The 22,601-nt window shown below is 39.7% G+C and overlaps 1 protein-coding gene across 1 annotated transcript in view; it reads left to right on the forward strand.

Annotated features, from left to right (window-relative positions):
• LOC142101539 (uncharacterized) overlaps positions 1-20,679 on the forward strand; it is an 84,181-nt gene extending 63,502 nt beyond the window's left edge. The window contains exons 14-20 of the mRNA XM_075185992.1: positions 1,363-1,512; positions 6,107-6,267; positions 8,909-9,085; positions 10,123-10,264; positions 13,527-13,714; positions 16,681-16,822; positions 18,695-20,679. Of these exons, the coding sequence (XP_075042093.1) occupies positions 1,363-1,512; positions 6,107-6,267; positions 8,909-9,085; positions 10,123-10,264; positions 13,527-13,714; positions 16,681-16,822; positions 18,695-18,876 (1,142 nt within the window). The 3' untranslated portion in view covers positions 18,877-20,679. The remainder of the gene's footprint in view (positions 1-1,362; positions 1,513-6,106; positions 6,268-8,908; positions 9,086-10,122; positions 10,265-13,526; positions 13,715-16,680; positions 16,823-18,694) is intronic.
• Positions 20,680-22,601: the final 1,922 nt, after the last annotated feature.

A 22,601-nucleotide genomic window follows, 5' to 3' on the forward strand; every position in this document is an offset into this window, starting at 1 on the left:
CCTAGATAGCTAACTTGGGCTGACAGTTAGCTGTATTAACAGTGACTCAGACATTGTTCTGATTACTAACAGCATGGAGCTATGCCACACCTCATAACAATGGACATTTGAGACAAATTGTAATTACCGTAGCTAACACAACTTTCCATCCTGTCATGCAATATGGCTTCTGCTGCCCTGCTACTTTCACACAATATGGCAGCTGTCTTTATATTTCTTATAAATACAATATTGTAGGTAATAGCAAGGGCAAAATGTACCTAATAACAAGAAATAACAATACACATAATACACTGATGCTCTAGTGCATATATTTAGACTGGGCCAAGAATTTAAAGGTACAATAAACTGTGAAAAAAAAAGGGTGATAAATTAAAAGTCCTCAGTCCAGTTAGACCCAAAATGCCAACACATAGAGGTGGAAACAGCTCAGTATCAGGGACAGGGTTACAAGTACATAAAGAAACAGTGCATCTTTAATCTCGCTAACAGAACTCATGATTTCCATGTAATTTTCTAAATTTCTTAGCTGTTTAAGGTAAAAGATTATAGGGATTGAATAAAATATTCTTAAATGAGTCATACATGGAACAATCATGTTTGCAATTTGAGTGAAAGCAAACAAACTGTCTGGTTGTGAGTTTAAAACAACCAGCAATCCTGATTGCAATCTTATGGGTATGCTCTCATTGGCCAACTGTAATATTTCGGCCCTATGAGATGCAGGAATTCACAAACACAAATTTGGGGGGAACGGCAAAATAGACTCCTAAGTACATGACACAGTTTTATACATCAATATCTTTATTTTAATATTTTAATATCTGTAATACTGATAGATTCAAATACCTACCATAAAATATAAAGATCCATGATCTTTTTATTTCTACTCCAACGTCATTTATAGAACACACAGAAACAAGTCATGTATACTATATACATTTAATTTATATGCATGTTTAGGATGCAAATGTGTCGAACTCCAACCTGTTATGACTGTGCACATGAGTATAGTAGTCCCATCTAGGCTATTTTTCATTCACCTTGTGCTTAATACAACAAATAAGAAGCTCAGACCACAGATCATTTATCCCTACACTAAAAAGAGTCCGTAAAGCTCAAAGTTATATAACTAGCTCTTGTTCATGAATATTGCTTCGGTTCACAAAATACTGTTGCTACCTTTTCATGAATAGTTTCATGTTTTTTATTAGTTTTGGTCCAGCCCACAAAATTGTTTCCTCTTCTGTGTGTGTACGCTCCTTTGAATTTGTAGCTAATAAACAGTAGTAGACATAAAACTGTTAGTATATTAAGTAAAATTCAGCTTGCATAACGTGACATTGTTTTTCATTAACGCAGGGATAGCATTTTCCAACGGGGAAAAGTGGAAGGCTCTCAGGCGTTTTGCCCTTGTTACACTTCGGAATTTTGGTATGGGCAAGAGGAGTATAGAAGACCGCATTCAGGAAGAAGCTCAATTTCTGTTGGAGAAGTTCAGGAGTACGAATAGTAAGTGTCAGGAGAAGCGATTATCCTGTCTATTCTGCAGTGGAATCTTCCTACTTAACCTGCTTGAAAAATGTAATTGTTCAGCAACTGCGTCCTGAATTTGTGATAGATTGTTTTGTGTAGAACATCTTAAAAATATGGGTCTTTCTCTTGCTATATATATTTGGAATGACCAACAGTATGATGTGAATTATAGATAGATAGTGGATTCAGCTATTCTTTTGCTCTCAGCATCGACCATGATCTCAGCCGTGGCACAGTAAAGAAATGCACTGCCTACCAAAAACATTCTTGCAAAGTAAAAAGACAATGGCATACTTCTACAGACTGTCATATACTTCTATCTACCAGTTCTATCAAAATACCTTAGGCACTGACAAGCAAACATACTTCCAATCTCTCATCTCTGCTCAGACTTGTAATCACAAATGCACCTTTAATAGATTTAAATCACTTCTCAACCTTTCCAAATCAACCCCTCTGACCATCATTAATACCCATTATGTTGTTTCCTACTTCATTGACAAAAATTATAAGATCCAACATTAAATGGTATCCATTTCCCTGAGCAATACTTAGCTTAATTTATTTTGTGCACCCTCTGGCCCCTTCTCTTCATTGTATCCCACAAATGAAGATTAAGTATCTGCTCTCTTATTTCTCTCTCACTCTACAACTTGTCCATTTACTCTCATAAATCAGTCAATAGCTTTCTAATGTGCTCATCCCAGCCTTAGCTGAAATCTGTAATCTCTCTCTCCATTATTATCTTTCCTTCATTATTCCAGCATGCAATTATTACTCCTGTTCTGAAGAAAAATAATTATGCCCCAAGCTCTCTCAGATTACTATCCCATCTCTCAACTCTCATGCCCCTCCAAGCATCATAAGAAGCTTGCCTACACTCACCACATACAACCTAACTCTTAAGTGTTCATTTTTTCTGGATCCACCACATCTCCAAATTCTGTATCATTCCTTTATTTGGAATACCACAAAGCTTGGTACTAAGCCCACTGCTGTTCTATATCTAAACTACTTCTCCTAAAAAATGAATAAGTTCCTTGGATTTTAGTGTAATCTCTGTGCAGATGATACAGTCATGGCCAAAATTTTTGAGAATGACACAAAACTTATTTTTCACAACGTCTGCTGACTTCGTTTTTATGATGGCAATTTGCATATAATCCAGAATGTCATGAAAAGTGATCAGATGAGTTGCAATTCATTTCAAAGTCCCTCTTTGCCATGACAATGAACTTTATCCCAAAAACAACATTACCACTGCATTTCAGCCCTGCCACAAAAGGACTATCTGACATCAGGTCAGTGATTGTCTTGATAGCACAGGTGAGAGTTGTGACAAGGTCAAGGCGAGAGATCACTCTGTCATGCTGATTGAGTTAGAATAACAGACTGAAAGCTTTAAAAGGAGAGTGGTGCTTGAAATTATTGTTCTTCCTCTGTTAACCATGGTTATCTGCAAGGAAACACATGCAGTCATCATTGCTTTTCACAAAAAGGGCTTAACAGTCAAGAATATTGCTGCTGGTAAGATTGCACCTAAATCAACCATATATCAGAACTTCAAGGAGAGAGATTCAATAGTTGTGATGAAGGCTTCAGGGCGCACAAGAACGTCCAGCAAGTGCCAGGACCGTCTCCTAAAGTTGATTCAGCTGCAGGGGCATCACCAGAGCAGAACTTTCTGAAGAATGGCAGAAGGCAGGTGTGAGTGCATCTGCACGCAGAGTGAGACGAAGACTTTTGGAGGATGGCTCGTGTCCAGAAAGCCAGCAAAGAAGTCACTTCTCTCCAGGAAAACATAAGGGACAGACTGATATTCTGCAAAAGGTACAGGGATTGGACTGCTGAGGACTGAGGTAAAGTAATTTTCTCTGATGAATCTCCTTTAAGATTGTTTGGGGCATCTGGAAAAACTCTTGTCTAGCGAAGGAAAGGTCAGTGCTACCATAAGTCCTGTGTCATGCCAACAGTAAAGCATCTTGAGACCACTTATGTGTGGGGTTTCTTCTCACCCAAGGGAGTGGGCTCACTCACGATTTTGCCTAAGAACACAGCCATGAATAAAGAATGGTACCAAAACATCCTCCAAGAGCAACTTCTCCCAACCATCCAACAACAGTTTAAATGCCTTTTCCAGCATGATGGAGCACCTTGCCATAAGGCAAAAGTGATAACTGGCTCCGGGATCAAAACATCAAAATTTTGGGTCCATAGCCAGGAAATTCCACAGACCTTAATCCCATTGAGAATTTGTGGTCAATCCTCAAGAGGTGGGTGGACATGCAAAAACCAACAAATTCTGACAAACTCTAAGCATTGATTAGGCAAGAATGGGCGCCCATCAGTCAGTATGTGGCCCAGTAGCTGATTGACAGCATGGCAGGACGAATTGTAGAGGTCTTCAAAAAGAAGGGTCAACACTGCAAGTATTGACTCTTTGCATAAATTTAATGTAATTGTCAATAAAAGCCTTTGACACTTATGAAATGCTTGTCATTTTTCTTCAGTATGTCATAGCAACATCTGACAAAATGGTCTAAAAACACTGAAGCAGCAATTTTTGTTAAAGCCAATACTTGTGTCATTCTCAAAACTTTTGGCAATGACTGTAGATAAATTTATCAATTCTCTTCATATCTCTCGCAATCTTTGTTGACCCACATTGCTGAATGTCTTTCTGTTATATTATTTTGGATGTCTTCTCATTATGTCAAGCTCAATCTTTCAAAATCTGAGCAACTTTTATTCCCATCAGCCATGTCTAATTCTATTTACAACATGACAATAAATCCTACCCCTCAAGCTCACTGCCTAATTGTCTTCCTTGATTCAGAACTGTCCTTGGCTCCCCACACTTACTATCCGCTCCCACTCACAGTTTGTCAGGATTCCAACTCAGAGTTTCTGCCTCTGGAGACTGCTAATCTGCTGACTGAGCTATTCTGACTGCTGGAGAATTCCCTGCCTTTACTCTGTGTTCCAGCTCAGGTCAACTGTTCTTCTAATGTTCTAGCATGCTTTATCTCGACCCCCGACTTCCTGTATAGCCTTGCCTGTTCCTGTCTTCCTTGCCAGATTATTGTGCTCCTGCTAGCAATCTAGTTTCTGCTGCTGTTCATGCATTCTGCCTCCAGTGATCCTCTATGTGTTCCAACCTCGGATTACAACTACACCTTTGCCTGACCCCTTTACCCGGCTTCTGTTGACCATTATTTATTATATTATCCTCTTGTGGCCTACTTTCTTTATAACCACTGGACTCCAATTCAGTCTCCGGACCTTTACTCATGCCAAGACTTTTCCTTAGCCTTCAATCCTTCAAGCATTACCTGAAAACTCACCTCTTCAAACTCACCTCTTAAGTATACACACCACCTCTTAGCCATCCTAGGCTATTCTGCCTAATTACCATCCCTCTACACAATTCTTGTAAAACTTACATTTATTCTCTTTTGAAACTCAAATAATCTTCTGGACCCAAAATTAATTGTCTGATCTCCAGAGCAACATTACTGCTTGACTGGACCCTATATACCCTAATTAAGCACTTTTTTCCCATTGCACTCTGTGTGGACATATATGCACTAGGTGGCACATAAATTCATATATTAAACTCCTAGGGGTAAATGTATCAAGCTCCGAGTTTCTGACAGGTTTGAAAAGTTTCTAGGTATCATTTATTTAGACCATTCTACAAAATGATAGCTAGAATTGGATTGGTTGCTATAGGCAACATCTCCATTTTCCAAACACACAGCTTGATACCTTTACCCCTTATTGTCCTCTAAATTGTACGTTTATGATCAGGGCTCTCTTAACTCTTTTTGAGGTAAGTGTATGAAGCTGCAAGCTTAAGGCAGTTTGAAAAGTGGAGATGTGGCCTATAGCAACCAATCAGATTCTAGTTATCATTTATTTAGTATATTCTACGAAATGAAAGTCAGAATCTGATTGGTTGCTATAGGCAACATCTCCACTCTTCAAACCCGCCAGAAACTTGCAGCTGTCGGTCTACTAGTACCCAGCCTTGTTGTATTACTGTTTTTGATCCCTATTGAAAATCAATGCGAGTATGCTGACGCTATATACAAGCAAGTTTATAAATAGACTCTACTTTTCTTTACATATCAGCAAAGATCTATTAACTCATTAAATCATAATAAATAAGCTCTCTGCTTACTATCATATTTATATTGATATCATCCATTGTAATTCCCAAGCTGCTGACTTAGATCAGCTGTCCTATTAGCAAATATGTATGATACAACTTGTACTTTTACCATTATCTTTGCTACTTTTTACATCACAGTGCCAGTCACTTGTAATAATAACATTTACATTTAGCACTTTTAAATCTCACATTTATCATTGATCAGGATTAATTTCTCTTACATTGAATTTTAATATAGAAGTTTTCTTTTTCGATGTTAATTTTACTATGAAAAACATACGATTTATAAAAAAAAAAAGAAAAAGAAATACATTTCTAACCTGCTTAAATCAACTATTACATATAATCCTTTCTACATGTGAGCATATAAGCTTAATGACTTCTGTCTTTCTAAAGAAGCAGCCTTTGATGTAAAATTCTTCTTGAGTCGAGCCGTCTCCAATGTCATCTGCTCTATCGTGTTTGGGAAACGGTTTGAATATGGAGACCAGAAATTCCTGACACTTCTTGAACTCATCAATGACAACTTCCAAATTATTAGTTCTGGTTGGGGAACGGTAAGACAAGCCCCCCTTTTTCTATCACCCTATCTGCAGCTTGACAAAGTCTCCACAAAGTCCCATCAATCACTGCACAAATACTTGAACTGATTTCCTGACAGATAATTTGAAAGAAAGATATGGAATGGCAGTAGCTCACGTAAGGCCTGACTCATCATCATCGTTGTCATCATTCTGAGCACAACCTGCATTTTGTATTATATGCACGTATTTAGGCTTTGCATACTCCTGAATTCATTGGCTCCTAATTCCATGCACACACCCTTACTATGCTTGGCCTACGTTAGAATGCCCCATCCCTCAATTCAGTGCAAGTTGGCACAAGTGTGCATGCATGCAACTCTGCATAGTAGGTACTTGTCGGGTTTTTGTGGGCATATGCAGAGCAAAATCTCACAATTTACTCTGCACAAACAGGCATACATTGAACTCTGTAATAGTGATTATGGAGGAGAGGGATAGGCTTTGAAGAGATTATGTTATATGGAGGAACAAATTAGTTAGTCACTGCCTGAGCACAGAGAATCACTGGGAGGGTATTTGTGAGTGAGGTCAGGAATATCACTACGGCAGGAATTGTGGAGGGATTTGTAGGCATAGGACAACACTTTAGATTTTTTTTTCTAGAAGTTTTGGGAGGATTGACAGAGATAATAAACAGATGATACATTGCATGATGTATAGATGAGTTAAGTCATTGTATTCATGATTCATTGTAAGGGGATAGTATAGCCATTGAAAGACCAGATATAAGGAAGGTGAATTAGTGAAGGTGAGAAATCATAAGGTCATTCACCAGGAGCTTGGTGGCATCTTCAGCAAGGAAATTATTATGCTCATAAAGAGTTGGATGCATATTGCCATATAATACACTTTTATATTTCTGCGAATGCCCACACAGCACTAGATATGCTTGCAGCCATATGTAGACCGAGTTGCATCATATTGCAGCCTGCAACCCCTTGAAACTGAAGAGGTGGAATGGGGCAAGGAGGGGTGTGTAAGGGCATTGTGGAGCAAATGCGGCTAATGTAGACTGAGACTCGGATACATATGTGCCTGTCAGGAGATGGGAAACTTTCTGGTGCTCCATTACTGGTGTAAGTTACGAACTGATAGTGATGATGATCAGCTTAGATGTGTCTGGCTCAACATACCCCTGTAAAATGTGTCTTTTTTTTATTCCATTTCCGTATGTGTTTTAGATAGAAATTGCGTCCAATGCCCTATATATTCAGGAGATGTAGCAAAAATAGAAAGTGATTCTAACTGTTAGAGATATCAAGAAAATCTCTTCATGCCTGTGATCAGAATAACCCCCAGCTAAAACATTTATATATGTATTGTAGTCACTGAAGGCTTGCATGGTCCAATCTGTTGTCTTTTTTTCTTTCTTATGTGCACATAAAGTTACTGCAGCAAATTTAAAAAAAAAATGGATGGATGATGTCATTTGGTTCTTCTAATAGTATCTCTACATTTAACAGTCTATATACTAAGGCAAATTCTTCATCATTATCATCATTTTTATTTATATAGCGCCACTAATTCCACAGCGCTGTACATTCACATCAGTCCCTGCCCCATTGGAGCTTACAGTCTAAATTCCCTAATATAGACACACACTCACACACAGACAGACAGACATGGTCAATTGTGATAGCAGCCAATTAACCTACTAGTATGTTTTTGGGAGTGTGGGAGGAAACCGGAGCACCCGGAGGAAACCCACGCAAACACAGAGAGAACATACAAACTCCACACAGATAAGGCCATGGTCGGGAATCAAACTCATGACCCCAGTGCTGTGAGGCAGAAGTGCTAACCCCTAGGCCACTGTGTTGCCCCAGTAAATAAGAAGGAAAGAGTGGTACACCTCAACTCTTTCCTCCACATTTGGCTTAGCACTTAGACCTCAATGTTCCTCTTTGCTGATTTGCATGATTGTCTACCATAAGGAGTCAGGATGGAGCTACAACGCACTACCAGAGTAATGAGATTAATCAATACCATACAGCATGAATAGCACTCCCTCCCCTTATCCGTTTGCCTAACTCTAAGTCAGCTGTGCTCAATTTTTGGAGCACTATGGTGACTCAGGGGCTCTTTGTACTGTAGTTAATCATATACAATTGTAAGTTTCCTTCCAGGTTCATTATCTTGTTCTTGTACTTCTTTTTTGTCCAGCTAATTCCGCCACTGTGGTACTGTCTCTGCTTGCTAATGAAATGCTTTTCATATTGAAGTGGCATTGTTAACAACATGATGATTGTGTGAGAATTGTGTGAGGAGAATATTATGATTGTGTTTTGATGCTATAAGTGTCTCTGGGCCTGATGCTGTTGGGCCTGATAAGGGTCTTTGGATGTAATTTATGACAAAAAAAGTCGCCTGTAAAAATAGATTATTTATGCCCATGTGCTGAGTCACTTGCATCTCAGGCTAGTGCTGATTACTGTCATCATCATCGGCATGTATTTGCACCAGCCCTCAGGTGGCTTTTTTTTGTGGGCATACACAGTACAAATTTACAGATTGTACGCTAAGCAAAAGGGCATATGTCCAACTCAGCATCAGGCCCTTTGTGCTTATTATTTGTGTATCAACATATATACACTGTTCATTTGGCCCTTTGCAGCTTTACAACATATTCCCAGGAATCATGAATCATTTGCCAGGACCCCACAAGCGCATTTTCAAGAATCTTGAAAAGATGAAATCCTTTGTGATGGAAAATATTACAAACCATGAGAAGACATTTCAGCCCGATTGTCCACGAGACCTGATTGATTGCTTCCTTATCAAGATGCAGAAGGTAAGTAGAAAATCCACACACATCTGACATGCTAAAACAGGGGTCAGCAACCACCGGCATGTGTGCAAGACGTGGAACGCGGAACCATTTTCACTGGTACACCGGTTCCCAGGCCACGTCCAGACATCAAGGGGGAACATCATTTTCGGAAGCTCCGAGCTTCCGCCGCCGGTCTCTCTGGGGTACAGGTACTTACAGTTTGGACTGTAGTGCATGTGTAGTCATTTATACAGGAACTGCAGCGCAACATCTAGCGTCCGGCTACTTCTTCTTCCCCTCTTCTCCTCCCTTCAGACTCATTATTGGTCGTGCCTCATAGAAAGTGAGTGTCTCTCTTGCGGTGCACAATAAAAGTGGCACATGATTTAAGTAAGTAAGCTCTCCTGTCTGCATTCAAACCCTGCCTTTTCCGGTTTCCATTTTTCCCTCCCCATGTGTGTCTCTGCCCCAGGTGTGTCCCTGCTCCCCCTGCCCCATGTGTGCTTATGCCCTCCCTAGCCCATATGTGCCTCTGTCACTCCCAGCCCGTGTGCCTCTGCCCCTCCCCAGCTATTGTGCACCTCTGTCCCCACAGCCCATGTGTGTCCAAACTGTTTGTGTGTATCTGTCTTACATTATGGCTGCCTGTCCCTTTCTGTCTCCCTCTTTGTGTACTTGTCACCCTTGTCCCCCCATCCCATTTGTTCCTTCTTATTTTTTCCTATGTGCCCCCACAACCCACAGTCCTATTGCGCCACACCATCTTCCCCCTTGTCTTCCACTTCTCCTCTTTTCACACCTTTACTTCTCCTCTTCTGAATGTGGTGGGCAGTGTTGTTAGCTGCCGATCAGAAGGGATGTAAACGAACAAACACAAAACCGCGTCCAACGTCACATAACTGAACCGGAGGATGAAAATTAGACTGAGACTTGACAAGATTCTAGCCTGCACATTGATAGAGGAAAGTTGCCGATCCCTGTGCTACAAGGATATAGATTTATTTAATCTCTGCTTTTTTAATAATACATTATAATTATGGATACATTTGACTGTTTAGGAGAGAGGGAATCCAGTGAGCTACTTCAACATGGAAACGCTTGTAATGACGACATTGAACTTATTCTTTGGGGGAACAGAAACTGTCAGTACCACCCTGAGATATGGTATCCTTATCCTGATGAAATATCCAGATGTTACAGGTATGGAAGCCACAAATGTCATCTTTAGCATAATTAGTAAACTCACAGAAATTATAGTTGTTATTTTAGCAAATGGATTAGTTTATATCTAACATTTGATTTACCAACCTACCAAATGTTTCACTTCTACTAATTTTTTTAGGTAGTAGCTGATGTGTGTCACCACTGCCCACTTAACTGGCAGCCTTATAACGGTTAAAAGTGTCTAGAGTACAATCAGCTGTAATAGGCACCACCTTGCTCTCAGGTGGTTGCTTAGACAACACCAACCAGTGTCCCTTCTCTTTAACTGATTTTTCTGGTATGAAAAGCATAAAAGTAGTCATCAGTGGAAATGACTATAATATATCATATCCTTTAATATAGGAGGCAGCCCGCTGGGGCAATTCAAAAGTAAGATTTTGCTAAGAACGTTAATCTGTTCCAAAGTTTCAGAGCTGTGGGGGCTGGTACTCCAAATGTGGATTGCTGCGCAGCAACTATGCAATCCCCATAAACCACCATTTACTATTTGATTTACCAACTTACCAAATATATAACCTCTATTCATTTTATTGGATAGTAGCTGATGTACGCTAGAAACAGCAGCAGGTGACGCCGCTCACCTAGTCAGTAGCCTAGTAATGGTAACTAGTTTCTAGAGTTCAATCAGTGGCTATGTGCACCAAATTGCTCTTGGCTAGTTTCTTAAGACTTTGTTTTGGCTCTCTGCCACCCCTGACCCTATTCTGTTTCATGACAGACTACAGCCAGCCACTGTTCTCAACCTGTCTCTGCTTTTGGACCTAACCTCTGTACTCTGCACCACCATCCTCAGTGTTCCTGCATTTTTCCCTGCTGATCTCTGCTGTGCTCCGTTCACACCCACAAATACCCAAAGCTGATAAGCCCCTACTACTACGGGTGAAGTCCTGGTTACCGAGTATTGGTGAGAGCTATTAAATATGATGACCTTAAAAGGAGATTCTAGGGGTCTTATTAAATGAAGATATTCATAACAATATAAACAGCCAATACAAACTGTGGACCCAACTCCTATGTAAACTAGACCACCCACTCTAGCACAGGTGCTGACTTCTCAAGTACAGACCATGGCCAAGTAGTGAAAGAATTTTCTTTGTGGGTGTTCGTTCAGTAGGAGTTTTCTGTGGCTCTGCAAGCTGCCTCTCAAGAGGTAAAGGAACCCAGAATCAATTTGCCAGACAGATTTTCTAGTGACTGGAAACAATTCAGCAACTTCAGAGAAAGTTGCAAATTATATTTAAAATTAAAACCCACTTCTACTGGCTCTGAACAACAGCAAGTTGCAATAATCATCTTGCTCCTACAAGGAGATTCTTAAACATGGGCCTTTGATCTTGAACTTAATAGCACCGCTATTCTATTTACAAACTCCTTTTTTGACACCTTGGGCGTCCTGTATGATGACCCTGATAGGGTGTCTTCTGCAGAGTTCAATATTCGCTCTCTATTTGAAGGTCCACAAAACAGTTTAGGAGTCTTGTCCGATACTCCACAGGTGGTTTGCAGACTGTGAATGGAATAATCTGACTCTCAGGAGTTAGTTTCATGTTTCATGTGGGTCTATCAAAGCAAATTAAAGTCACTTCGGGACAATGTGCCTGAGACACTCAATAGTCTTATGCAATAATCAATCTGGATTGATAGGAATTTTGAGGAGCACTCTCAGGTGAAGCACTCTATGTTACGGGGTTCTTACTTCTCATTGTGCCAGTCTTCTTGGGATAATTCAGAGCCTATGCAGATAGGGGTAGCCAGGCTTACAACAGAGGAGACAGAACTTGATGTTTCCTCTTGGGCATACTGATTTTTCAGATCTTGTACTAACTATCCCTCTGGAAACCCCAATCTCTTTTGCTGGCCTGGATGGTAACACTCTTTCCATAGAACGTATTAAATTGAAAGTAGTAACAATGACACTTTCAATTGTATAGCTAGTCAGCTAGACGAATAATCTGTTGGGCAAGAATTATTTAAAATTTTGTCTTTCTCTTCCACTAAAAGTCTTATGTACCTACCTGCAGCTTACCAGGTGTTCACAGATGTTTTTGGCAAAAAAGCAGCAAATTCTTTATCACCTCATAGGCCTTATGATTGCTCCACAGGCTTGTTACCATCATCAAGGTTACCTAAAGGTTGGCTGCTTGCCCTTCCACTTTCAGAACTCAAGCTATTTAAAGACTATATCATCATCACCATTTATTTATATAGCAACACTAATTCCGCAGCACTGTACAGAGAACTCATTCACATCACTCCTGCCCCATTGGAGCTTGCAGTCTAAATTCCCTAACATACACAAACACAGTCAGAGAGAGAGAGACTATGGTCAATTTGATAGTAGCCATACTAGTATGTGTTTGAACTGTGGCAGGAAACCGGAGCACCCGGAGAAAACCCACACAAACACGAGGAGAACATACAAACTCCACACAGATAAGGCCATGGTCAGGAATTGAACTCATGACCATAGTGGTGTAAGGCAGAAGTGCTAACCACTTAGCCACCGTGCTACCCATAACAGAATACCTAGCTAGAGGGTTCATCAAGATTGTCCAGGAAAATGATGTATGCTTGATAACAATACTGGACAAGCTTTCTATAAGACTCTTGTCTATTATATATAAACTGAGATGACATTGGAGCTAGGCCCATTTAAAGGGGTAGCCTAGCTCAAATGCAACATTGTACATTTGCCAGTGGATTCAGCAACAGAGAAAATTATATGAATGGCTCATCCTACCCTGCCACACATTCTTCAGCCAGGTACTCCTGGCTCCTGCTAGGTCAACCACTCCAATTGCAAAAAATATTGGCTTGGGTCTTCCGTTTAAATTCCGTTTTCTATGCGCACCAGATTTATTAATGTATTGTATACTGAAAAAACAAACAAACTTTAATAGCTTAATAAAAGTCATTGCTAAATTCAGATGACAGATTTTATTGGTGTTACAAATAAAAATTTACTCTACTACATCATCTTTTTTATTTGATTGAATACAAAATCAGGGAGACTTTAGGGGCTTAATAGAGATATTAACAGAGAATTAGAACTTTTAAAAAGATATAAACATTTAATATAACAAACTCTGTGAACATAAAGGAACTTTTTGATACATATTTATATATAGCATTGGGTCAATTTGTATTTTAGCTTCAATAGTCCTTCAAATGTTGCACTTTTATAAGCCTATGTGTCCTAAACTGCACAATTCACATATATTACTGTGTGTCCATCCAGAGAAAGTTCACCAGGAGATAGACAAAGTGATTGGAAGAAACCGATGCCCAACAGTAGAGGATCGGAGCAAGATGCCTTACACTGACGCTGTGATACATGAGATACAACGTTTTGCCAGTATAATCCCACTGAGCTTGCCACATTCCGTCATCCGTGACACCCATTTTAGAGGATACATTCTGCCTAAGGTGAGATATGATGCACATAGCGAAACTGTGATGGATACATACGGACAAACTATAATTCAAACATTTATAATGGAAAGCTAAGAGACCTATCAGACATAATAATAGCGTAGTCCCCTATCCTCTTACTTCCAAAGATGTTTGTTCCCAATCATGTGAAAACTAAATGGGCAATTAAGTAAACATAATTTTAGAGAGTTGATTTAACAACTGAAGCGAGCAATAGTATCAGAGTTGGATAAGTGTTCAGCATGGTTTTCAATGAGTATAAACAGGGTCAGTGCAAGTGTTCTCAGTGCCGTAGGCAAAGCTTCAACCTACCACCCTGCCTCTTCCTCAACTTCTCACATCTTCACACACTTGACTTTTGTAAAATAAAAATAATAACGCTAATCTCCTCCTGCCTGACAGACAAGGCTGCAGTCCAGACGCACAGATGTCTGATTCAGAACACTGTCCAAGGGTCAAACACAGGATTTCTAGAGAGTTGTTTTTTTTGCAAATTTTAAATTTTAAAACAAAACAAAAAAGTAGCTTGTAACAATATGTCAACAACAGCGCCATCCATCTTCCCACACATTACACCAATACCACTCCCACCCTCTGCCCACATATTACACCAATACCATTCCACTCCTCTCCCCACAAATTACACTCATAACATGACCACCCCTCTTCCCACACATTAGCCTCTGGGTAAGCATATAGCACTGGCCCATGAGCAGTGGCACATTATAAATAACCCTCAAATCCTCATAAATAATCCCTCATCATAATTATACCTCTCATAATAATCATTAACCCCCTCATCAATCAATTACCTCAGCTATAGTCTGTAGCCTCTTCAAACTCATCATTATCATCAGGAAATCTTCATCAACATCAACCTACCCTTCATTAATTGACCAGAACATTACAAATTAACCCCCTATATTTATTAACTCCTACATCAACCCCCTCATCATTAATCAAGCCTGCCTTAAAATCATTAAATCCTTTAGTCTCATCATAACAACCCTGTCAACATCATTAACCCCTTTATAGTTATTAACTCCCTCATCCCCATAATGCATTAACCCCAACATCATTAATTAATCCCATATCATTAAACCTTTAAAGCAATACCTCCCTCAGCCTCATAAAAGGTACCCCATTAAGATCATTAACCCCATTGCCCTCATAAGTTAAAGGGAGGCTATTAGCCAGAACGTAGTTAAAATAATGCGGGGAGTGACAGGAGTATTTACTAGTCAATTGTTACTTACAAAAGCAACAACCAATAGAAGGAAGTGGAGGGTTTTACTGAATCACCAGTGTCTGCAGTTCTCCCTCTTGTTCCTGCATCCGGATTCCTACCGCCCTCCCTACAAGTTTTATTTAGTTAGGGCGATACCCGTGTTTATTCTGGTTACGTAATTCTAGTAGTGGTAGGAGAGCATTGCAGTCAGTGGGTTTGTATATGGTGCTGGGTTCATCTAGTCACAGGTCACTACCTCCCTTTCAGTGTCATCATATTGCTGGTCCGCCTGTGAGGAGGACCCCTCAGTTGGTAGGGGGAGGTTTATCCCTGCAGTTTCAGAGGGGGTGTAGTCAAGCTGTTTGGACAGATTTTAGCTCCATTCAGTCCTCAGTTATTTCAATAAATTAATTCTTCTTCCAAATGTTAAATTTGTGTCCGTGTCGTTATTTGGGTTAAGTAAGAAGGTTATATTTGGTTGAAATGGTTATGTATGATGGGAAACTTCCACGCTATACATTTTATTAACTTCCAATCATCATGCCTAACCCTCTCAATATTAATTTCAGACCAATTATATTAATTCCACCCTCCATCCTCACTTACGTGTTGCTGATCCGTCATCCCTGTTATAGTCAGAGGGGAACTGATCACATATTAGTTCCCTTCTGTGTACATTCGCTTCCACACAGCGAACCCTGTAGTCTGGAGCAGGGTAAGGTCCCACATCAGTAGGCTGCTGAGTCCCTACCTTGCAAAAAGAGCAGAGATTTTTCTTACTCTAGGCGGCAGCAAATCATTCAGTTTACAAACAAACTTGGCACCGGCACTCAGTGGCGGCCCCAAAAGCCTGGGCCCCTAGGCAGCTGCCTAAAACTATACAATTATAGAGTAATGTAGAGAATGTGAATGGCCAAAGCAAAATTAGACTCTGGATCACAAAAAGAGGTACATTATGTAAAGTATGACAAACATAATTTACTCCCATCAATTAATGAATCTTCCTGCTCATTTCTATCATCTGATGGTGTCACTAGTGTTGCGTAGCATGTCCTACTGTGTGGTAGGTGCTGTTGTAAAACAGTAAAGTGAAAGAGCAAAGTTAATACTCTCTTTAAAATTGTCTAATTTTTAGTCACCTATTTTTAATCATTTTCTTCATAATTATTTTATAGTCTGGAGAATTGTCAAATTATGAGTGTGTGGTAGAAGGTGCTGCGAATGGGTATAGGGACAGTATGGATAATGATAAAGATACAAGTGTGTTTCTACCATGAGGCGACATGAGACTCTTGTAGAGCATGGAGAGTGTAAGTAATAGGTACAAAGAGCGGGTTAAGGTAGATTTAGAGGATAAGCTGATGAATAAATGCAGTTTAGGGATAGAACAAATAATGATTAGAATACAATGGTCAAGAGTGAGCAGGTGGTGCTTTTAGAGTAGAAGGAGGTTCTGAGACCTTGAAAGGGTGTAGAGGTAATACTGATAAATAAAATGCAGATTAAGCACAGGGACACTTTGGAGAATGGCACAGTGATCAAATGGTGGGTAAGGAGTATATAAAGTACAAGGTGCTGAGAGCGAGTTGAGGGAAAGATGTTATACAGAATTAGTATTTAGTACATCGATGGGAAAGTTACTGCACAAAAAATTAGCTCTTGCGTTGACCAAGAAAAGAAGACAGAGGAAACAGAAGGCAAAAATAAATCTTCTCTACAATCCACTCTCTAGGGCACAAATGTTATCCCAGTGCTGACCTCCGTTCACACTGATCCTGAGAACTTCAAAGAGCCACATACATTCAACCCTGAAAACTTCCTGGATGAGAACAACCGCTTTAGAAGTAATGAGGCTTTTATGCCTTTCTCCACAGGTACAGATGTTATTTGTCTACAAATTAATATCTTCTGTTTTACAGAATAAATAAAATCCTTCAGATTTTCATCAAAAACATGTATTTAACCTAAATTCTGACGTTATGAATTCAAATAATGAATGTGTGAATAGATTAATGCGCTTATTTAAAGTTATATCCACATTTTTAATGCAATATGACAAGTTACAAAATCAAACCTGTGTTTTAAATTGCATTGCACTGTCATTTTGGAATGTTTTTATAACTATCATCTACAATGCACATATGCACATATGCACGTATGCAAGGGCTTGTAGCTCATTAAAAGTGTCACTTATCAAACAGAAGAGCAGCGGGTATATCATGTCTTTAACCCCCCACTTCCCCAATGAGGCAGAGTTTTTGTGTAAAATATGTGGAAAAGCTGTTCCAGAACCATTTCTCACACTAACGTACTTGTTCTAGATAATCGTTACAAAGCTGCTGTACAGCTTTGTAAACTTATCTGTAAATAATATAAACTTACACTAAATGTACAGTATAAATAGAATACTAATATTTTGGTAGAAGTCAAAGTTTAAATCTTCCCTGAAAAGAAAACTGCTCTTACCCTTGAGTAATTAGGTCACTTTACAGCAATCAAGTAAACATGTTACTGGCATTTGTTTATGTCAACCTTCCAACTAATTAATTAAACTGTATTGATTGGGGTTTGAATGCATGTAAAATGCATGCATATAGGCTACCGCAGGGTTTCCCAAACCCAGTCCTCAGGGCTCCCCAACAGTGCTGGTTTTCTGGATCACATGTGACATAATTAGGACCACCTGTGGATCTGTTACAATGTGTCAGTCAGTAATGAATACACCTGTGCTCCAGCAAGGAGATATGGAAAACCTGCACTGTTAGGGAGCCCTGACAACTGGGTTTGGGAAACCCTGGGCTACCTTGTTGCCATACCCACTAGAGATTTTTCCCTGCGTTGTGGTAGCATCTTTGCTTGTTCCATTTTTTTGCATTAATCACATGTAAACAATCAGGAAGCCTACAGTGAGCTTTAAAACAACCGATTTCAGCGGGACAGTCTCGATTTTAGGGTTCTGTCTCGCTGTCCCTCCCGGGGACATGTTTGTCCTGTGGAAGGGAATGTTGGGTGAAGAGAGGTATGTAATGGGCATCCTATCACTATGCAGTACTAGGCAGCCCTCTGGGGGCGTGGCCATGCCCTTCATGTTGTGGCCACACCCCGTTTGTGATGTGACCCCGCGGGGACAGACATGTTGGGAGCTATGATTAATACAGCATGATAGCATTAATCGCTGTGTCTACTGTACCACAATGCAGTCTCCTATAATCTCAAAAGCATAGCAGTGTTAGGAAATTCTGCTTTACAGAAAACCTTATGGATACGTGGAATATATGTAACAAATGTAATACAATTAAATACAGTAACCAGAAGGGTTTGTAAAAATACATCCCAATAATATGTTTTAATTGTTTGTGTTACTGTTAATGTAATTAGTAAGGATCTGTACATCACCATTAGTAATTATGTATAATTTTGTTTGTTTAGTAGAAATGCTATCCAGAGACTGACCATTTTTTATTTATTAAGTGAAGTGTGCACTACTGAGATTTTTTATATGATTTTAAGCTCATACGAGTAGGACCCTCTTTACGATTCTGCATCTCTTCATTAACTTTGTGTGAACTTGCTCTGTTTTTACATGTGATTTGTAACTCTCACTGTCTAGCGCAGTAGAGTTTTGAGGCACCTCACAAATGAACTATGATGATGATGAATTCTACAAACAGATTCATACATATTTCCCCTATATTACAGTAACTGTTTTGTTAATGATCTAACAACACTTTTTATTTTTATTACAGGTAAGCGAGTCTGCCTGGGAGAGAGTTTGGCCCGCATGGAGCTCTTCATATTCTTCACCACTTTGCTGCAAAATTTTAATTTCAAGCCCACAGTGCATCCTGATATGATTGATCTCACCCCATTATTCAGCGGCGTGGGCAACGTGCCACCTGCTTACCAGCTCAGTGCTACGCCTCGCTAGACATTCCTGTATAGTTAGTAAACATTTAGAATCCATTGTTTGCTTCACACCTCTCTTGAATCAACTGTGCAGATTACATATGAATGTGTCTGTGCCAGCCAGTAGTGGGCAGCATTGTAATTTATAGCTTAGATAGCAGGAGAAGCACTACAGTGAAATGCAGTAATATTTTTGAACTTGAATGATTTATAAAATATTCTTGTACGTTTTGTTCCCTGAAAATGATTATTAATACTAACCATATGCACAATAGCCATACTCAAGTTCAGTATCTTATGCTCTATGAATGGACAACTATCCTTTACCACTTCTCTCACCTGTGGCTTACCAGTGTGGTGGAACTATAAGTCCCAGCATGACATGTCAGGAGAAGTACCTGTTGGGATGTGTAGGTAAAAACCAGCTGTAGCCTACAGCCTGTAGGACACTCGCTGTAATGTTAGGTTTGACTTTAATATTAGTTCTCTGGGCATGAACAGTTCATCGCCTGACTTGGACCTGTCATGATTCAGATGAGGTAAAATTGGGTGCAGCTCTAAGAACCTCTATTGTGGCTGTTGATGGTATCAGTGTAAGATATGAGATATGCAAAATGTGATGTGCAATCGAAAAAAAAAGTCCATTTGCAGAGAGAAGACAGCTATGTGACGGCTGTGCACTAACTGAAGAACTAATTTAAACACCTCCAGGGTCTATGCACATTAGAGGGTCTAGCTATGTATAATGATCAGTATTATAGCCAATGACACCTCAACATGATATAACAGCCATGAGCTCTTGTGCATTATTAACCATCCAGTGGCTCCCATAGTACATATCAGCCATGTGGACTAATATTCAGCCATGTACACAAAACATTGTACCGGTAACATGTCCATATACTATATATCATGCTGTATACCTATTTTCCTAGTCATGTGCCTACACTGTTAAACTAGCTTATGCATAAATCATTATACTGTACTAGTTATTCATATTATCAATTAGTATTCACCCATAATGGGATGACTCCCCTTCACCGACTGGCCAGTCACATGCGGCCAGCAAGTTGTCTACTCTGTAAATCTACTTACCATGTCAAGTAAACCAGATTGAAAGAGCCCTTCTCAAACATCAGCTGTCTGAAGGTGTGCTGCTTAAACTGCAACTATTTGCATTTGTTTGTTGTCAATGCCAGCAACAGTGCTACCCATCTTCCCACACATTGCCCAATACCACTCCCACCATCTACGCACATATTACACCAATACCACCCCCACCCCTCTCCACACACATTACACCAATACTATCACCATTCCTGTTCACAGACATTACTCCAATATTAACCCCGCCCCTCTATGCACACATTACACCAATACCACCAATACCACCCCCACCCCTCTCCCTTCACATTACACCAATACTACCCCCACCCCACCCACATTACACCAATACCACCAAAACCACCCCCACCTTTCTCTCCACACATTACTCCAATATTATCCCCGCCCTTCCATTCATACATTACACCAATTCCACCAATACCACTCCCACCCCTCTCCCCTCACATTACACCAATACTACCCCCACCCCACCCCACCCACATTACACCAATACCACCCCCACCACTCTCCCCACACATTACACCAATACTATCACCATTCCTGTCCACACACATTTCTCCAATATTAACCCCACCCCTCTATGCACACATTACACCAATACCACCCCCACCTTTCTCCCCACACATTACTCCAATATTATCCCCACTCTTCCATTCATATATTACACCAATACCACCAATACCACTCCCACCCCTCTCCCTTCACATTACACCAATACTACCCCCACCCCACCCACATTACACCAATACCACTCCCACCCCTCTCCCCTCACATTACACCAATACTATCACCATTCCTGTCCACACACATTTCTCCAATATTAACCCCACCCCTCTATGCACACATTACACCAATACCACCAAAAAAATCCATAATGACACCTACTTTAAGTGAAAAACAGGTGTTTAGAAACCAGGGCATTTTCTGAGTGTATAATGATAATGTATATTCCATTGATCTGTAACCATACTTCTACGGTACTTAATTTAGTGAAAGACAGATGTTTATAAAACAGAAATAATTTCTGGCTGTAAAATGATACATTGTGTTATGATAATCTGGAACCACACTACACCCGTGCAATAGAGGTATTTATGAAACAGGCAATTTCTGTCTCTAATGTAATGTCTATTCCAAAAAAATTTATCTAGACATAATACGCTAATTTTATTGAAAAACAGGCTATTGAAAATCTGCATGGTGAACTGAAGATGAATCAAAGAATCCTGTTTCTATTTATAAAATGTAAATTGCATTACAGTTATTTACTACAATATACCTATTGAGGACAAGTTGTTTACAAACTGTGCAAACTGATTAATTTGTGCAGTATACACACTGAAACATTGAAACATGATTGACTTTCTGCATGACTTGATGGAGATACATAGAATACCTCATCACATAATTACTTGGGAATATAACTTACTACCGTAGGCTCTAGATCACCTTGCTTAATACCCACCATGAGGTCTCCAGCACTAATAAGCAACAAGGACTCAAGTAGAAACATCTATGATATGCACCAGTCAGCCTGATCTTTATTTAAGTCTTCTGGGTGCAACTTTGAGTCAGGGATGATTTTCAAGAAGGGTCAACAACATGACTCCAAAGTCTAATAGATCCTTCAGATTATATTAAATTATGAGTGAAGGCTAATAATTTTTTTCATAACAGATATTCACCCACATCCAGTTAATATCAAGTCCAACAAGGATCATGATAGTTGATAGAACTAGAACATAGACCATTATTCCTATTGTAGCAAATACATGCGTGTGCGTGTGTGTGTGTGCGTGTGCGTGTGTGTGTGTGTGTTTACAGTATTGCCTTAACTCTCATAGAAGAAAATGTTTTTATACTAAATATTCTCATTATTAATAAGATATTTTATCTATTGCTTTTCTCTTGGAAATGTTTGGTTGTATTTTCTGTGCAAGTTTAAGAAGTTTAATTATGGATTACACATATGAAAGTTCTCTTGAAAAAAGTATATGTTGTTCATCTGTACTTTGTTTTTAATTAATTAACCTCTCATCATTCAAGATTCGAATCTGTCTCTAGTGGCTAATTTCCGATTACAGTCTTAGCAATCAAGAGACCTCAAATGCACGGTCCCTTTCAGTCCTATACTCTACCACATGACTGTTATCCAAGTTGTTTGCAGATAGGCAGTACTGTGCTTACACTTCTGAGGAAATGTTAGTGTTTGGCAATGATGTTAAGAAAATAGTAGCACTATTGCCACAAATAAATAAATGGCATAGCCATGTTTAGTTGGACACTCACCCATTTGCTTAATGTAAAACAATATGCAAATTTGTGTAGTTCATATCCAGATTCAGTTGCATTTTACACTTGCAATTCCTTCCGTTGAGAGAGTCAGGGTGGGGGAGGAAGGGGTGGATAACCGTAGGCAGTGTACAGTAAAGGCATGATAACGTAAATGTGGCTGAGTCTGTCCTGGGCACAGACACCTATACGTCTCTCAGGCACAGCTGTCTTAACGCATGGGCACAGTGGGCAGTTGCATGGGGACCCAGGAGCATAGGAGCCCCATAGGCTTACCAATTTTTCATTTTGTTATTCCAAGAGATTTATTCAGATACTTCAAATCTTCTT

This window comes from Mixophyes fleayi, chromosome 9, assembly GCF_038048845.1.
Source record: "Mixophyes fleayi isolate aMixFle1 chromosome 9, aMixFle1.hap1, whole genome shotgun sequence".
Taxonomy (NCBI): Eukaryota; Metazoa; Chordata; class Amphibia; order Anura; family Limnodynastidae; genus Mixophyes; species Mixophyes fleayi.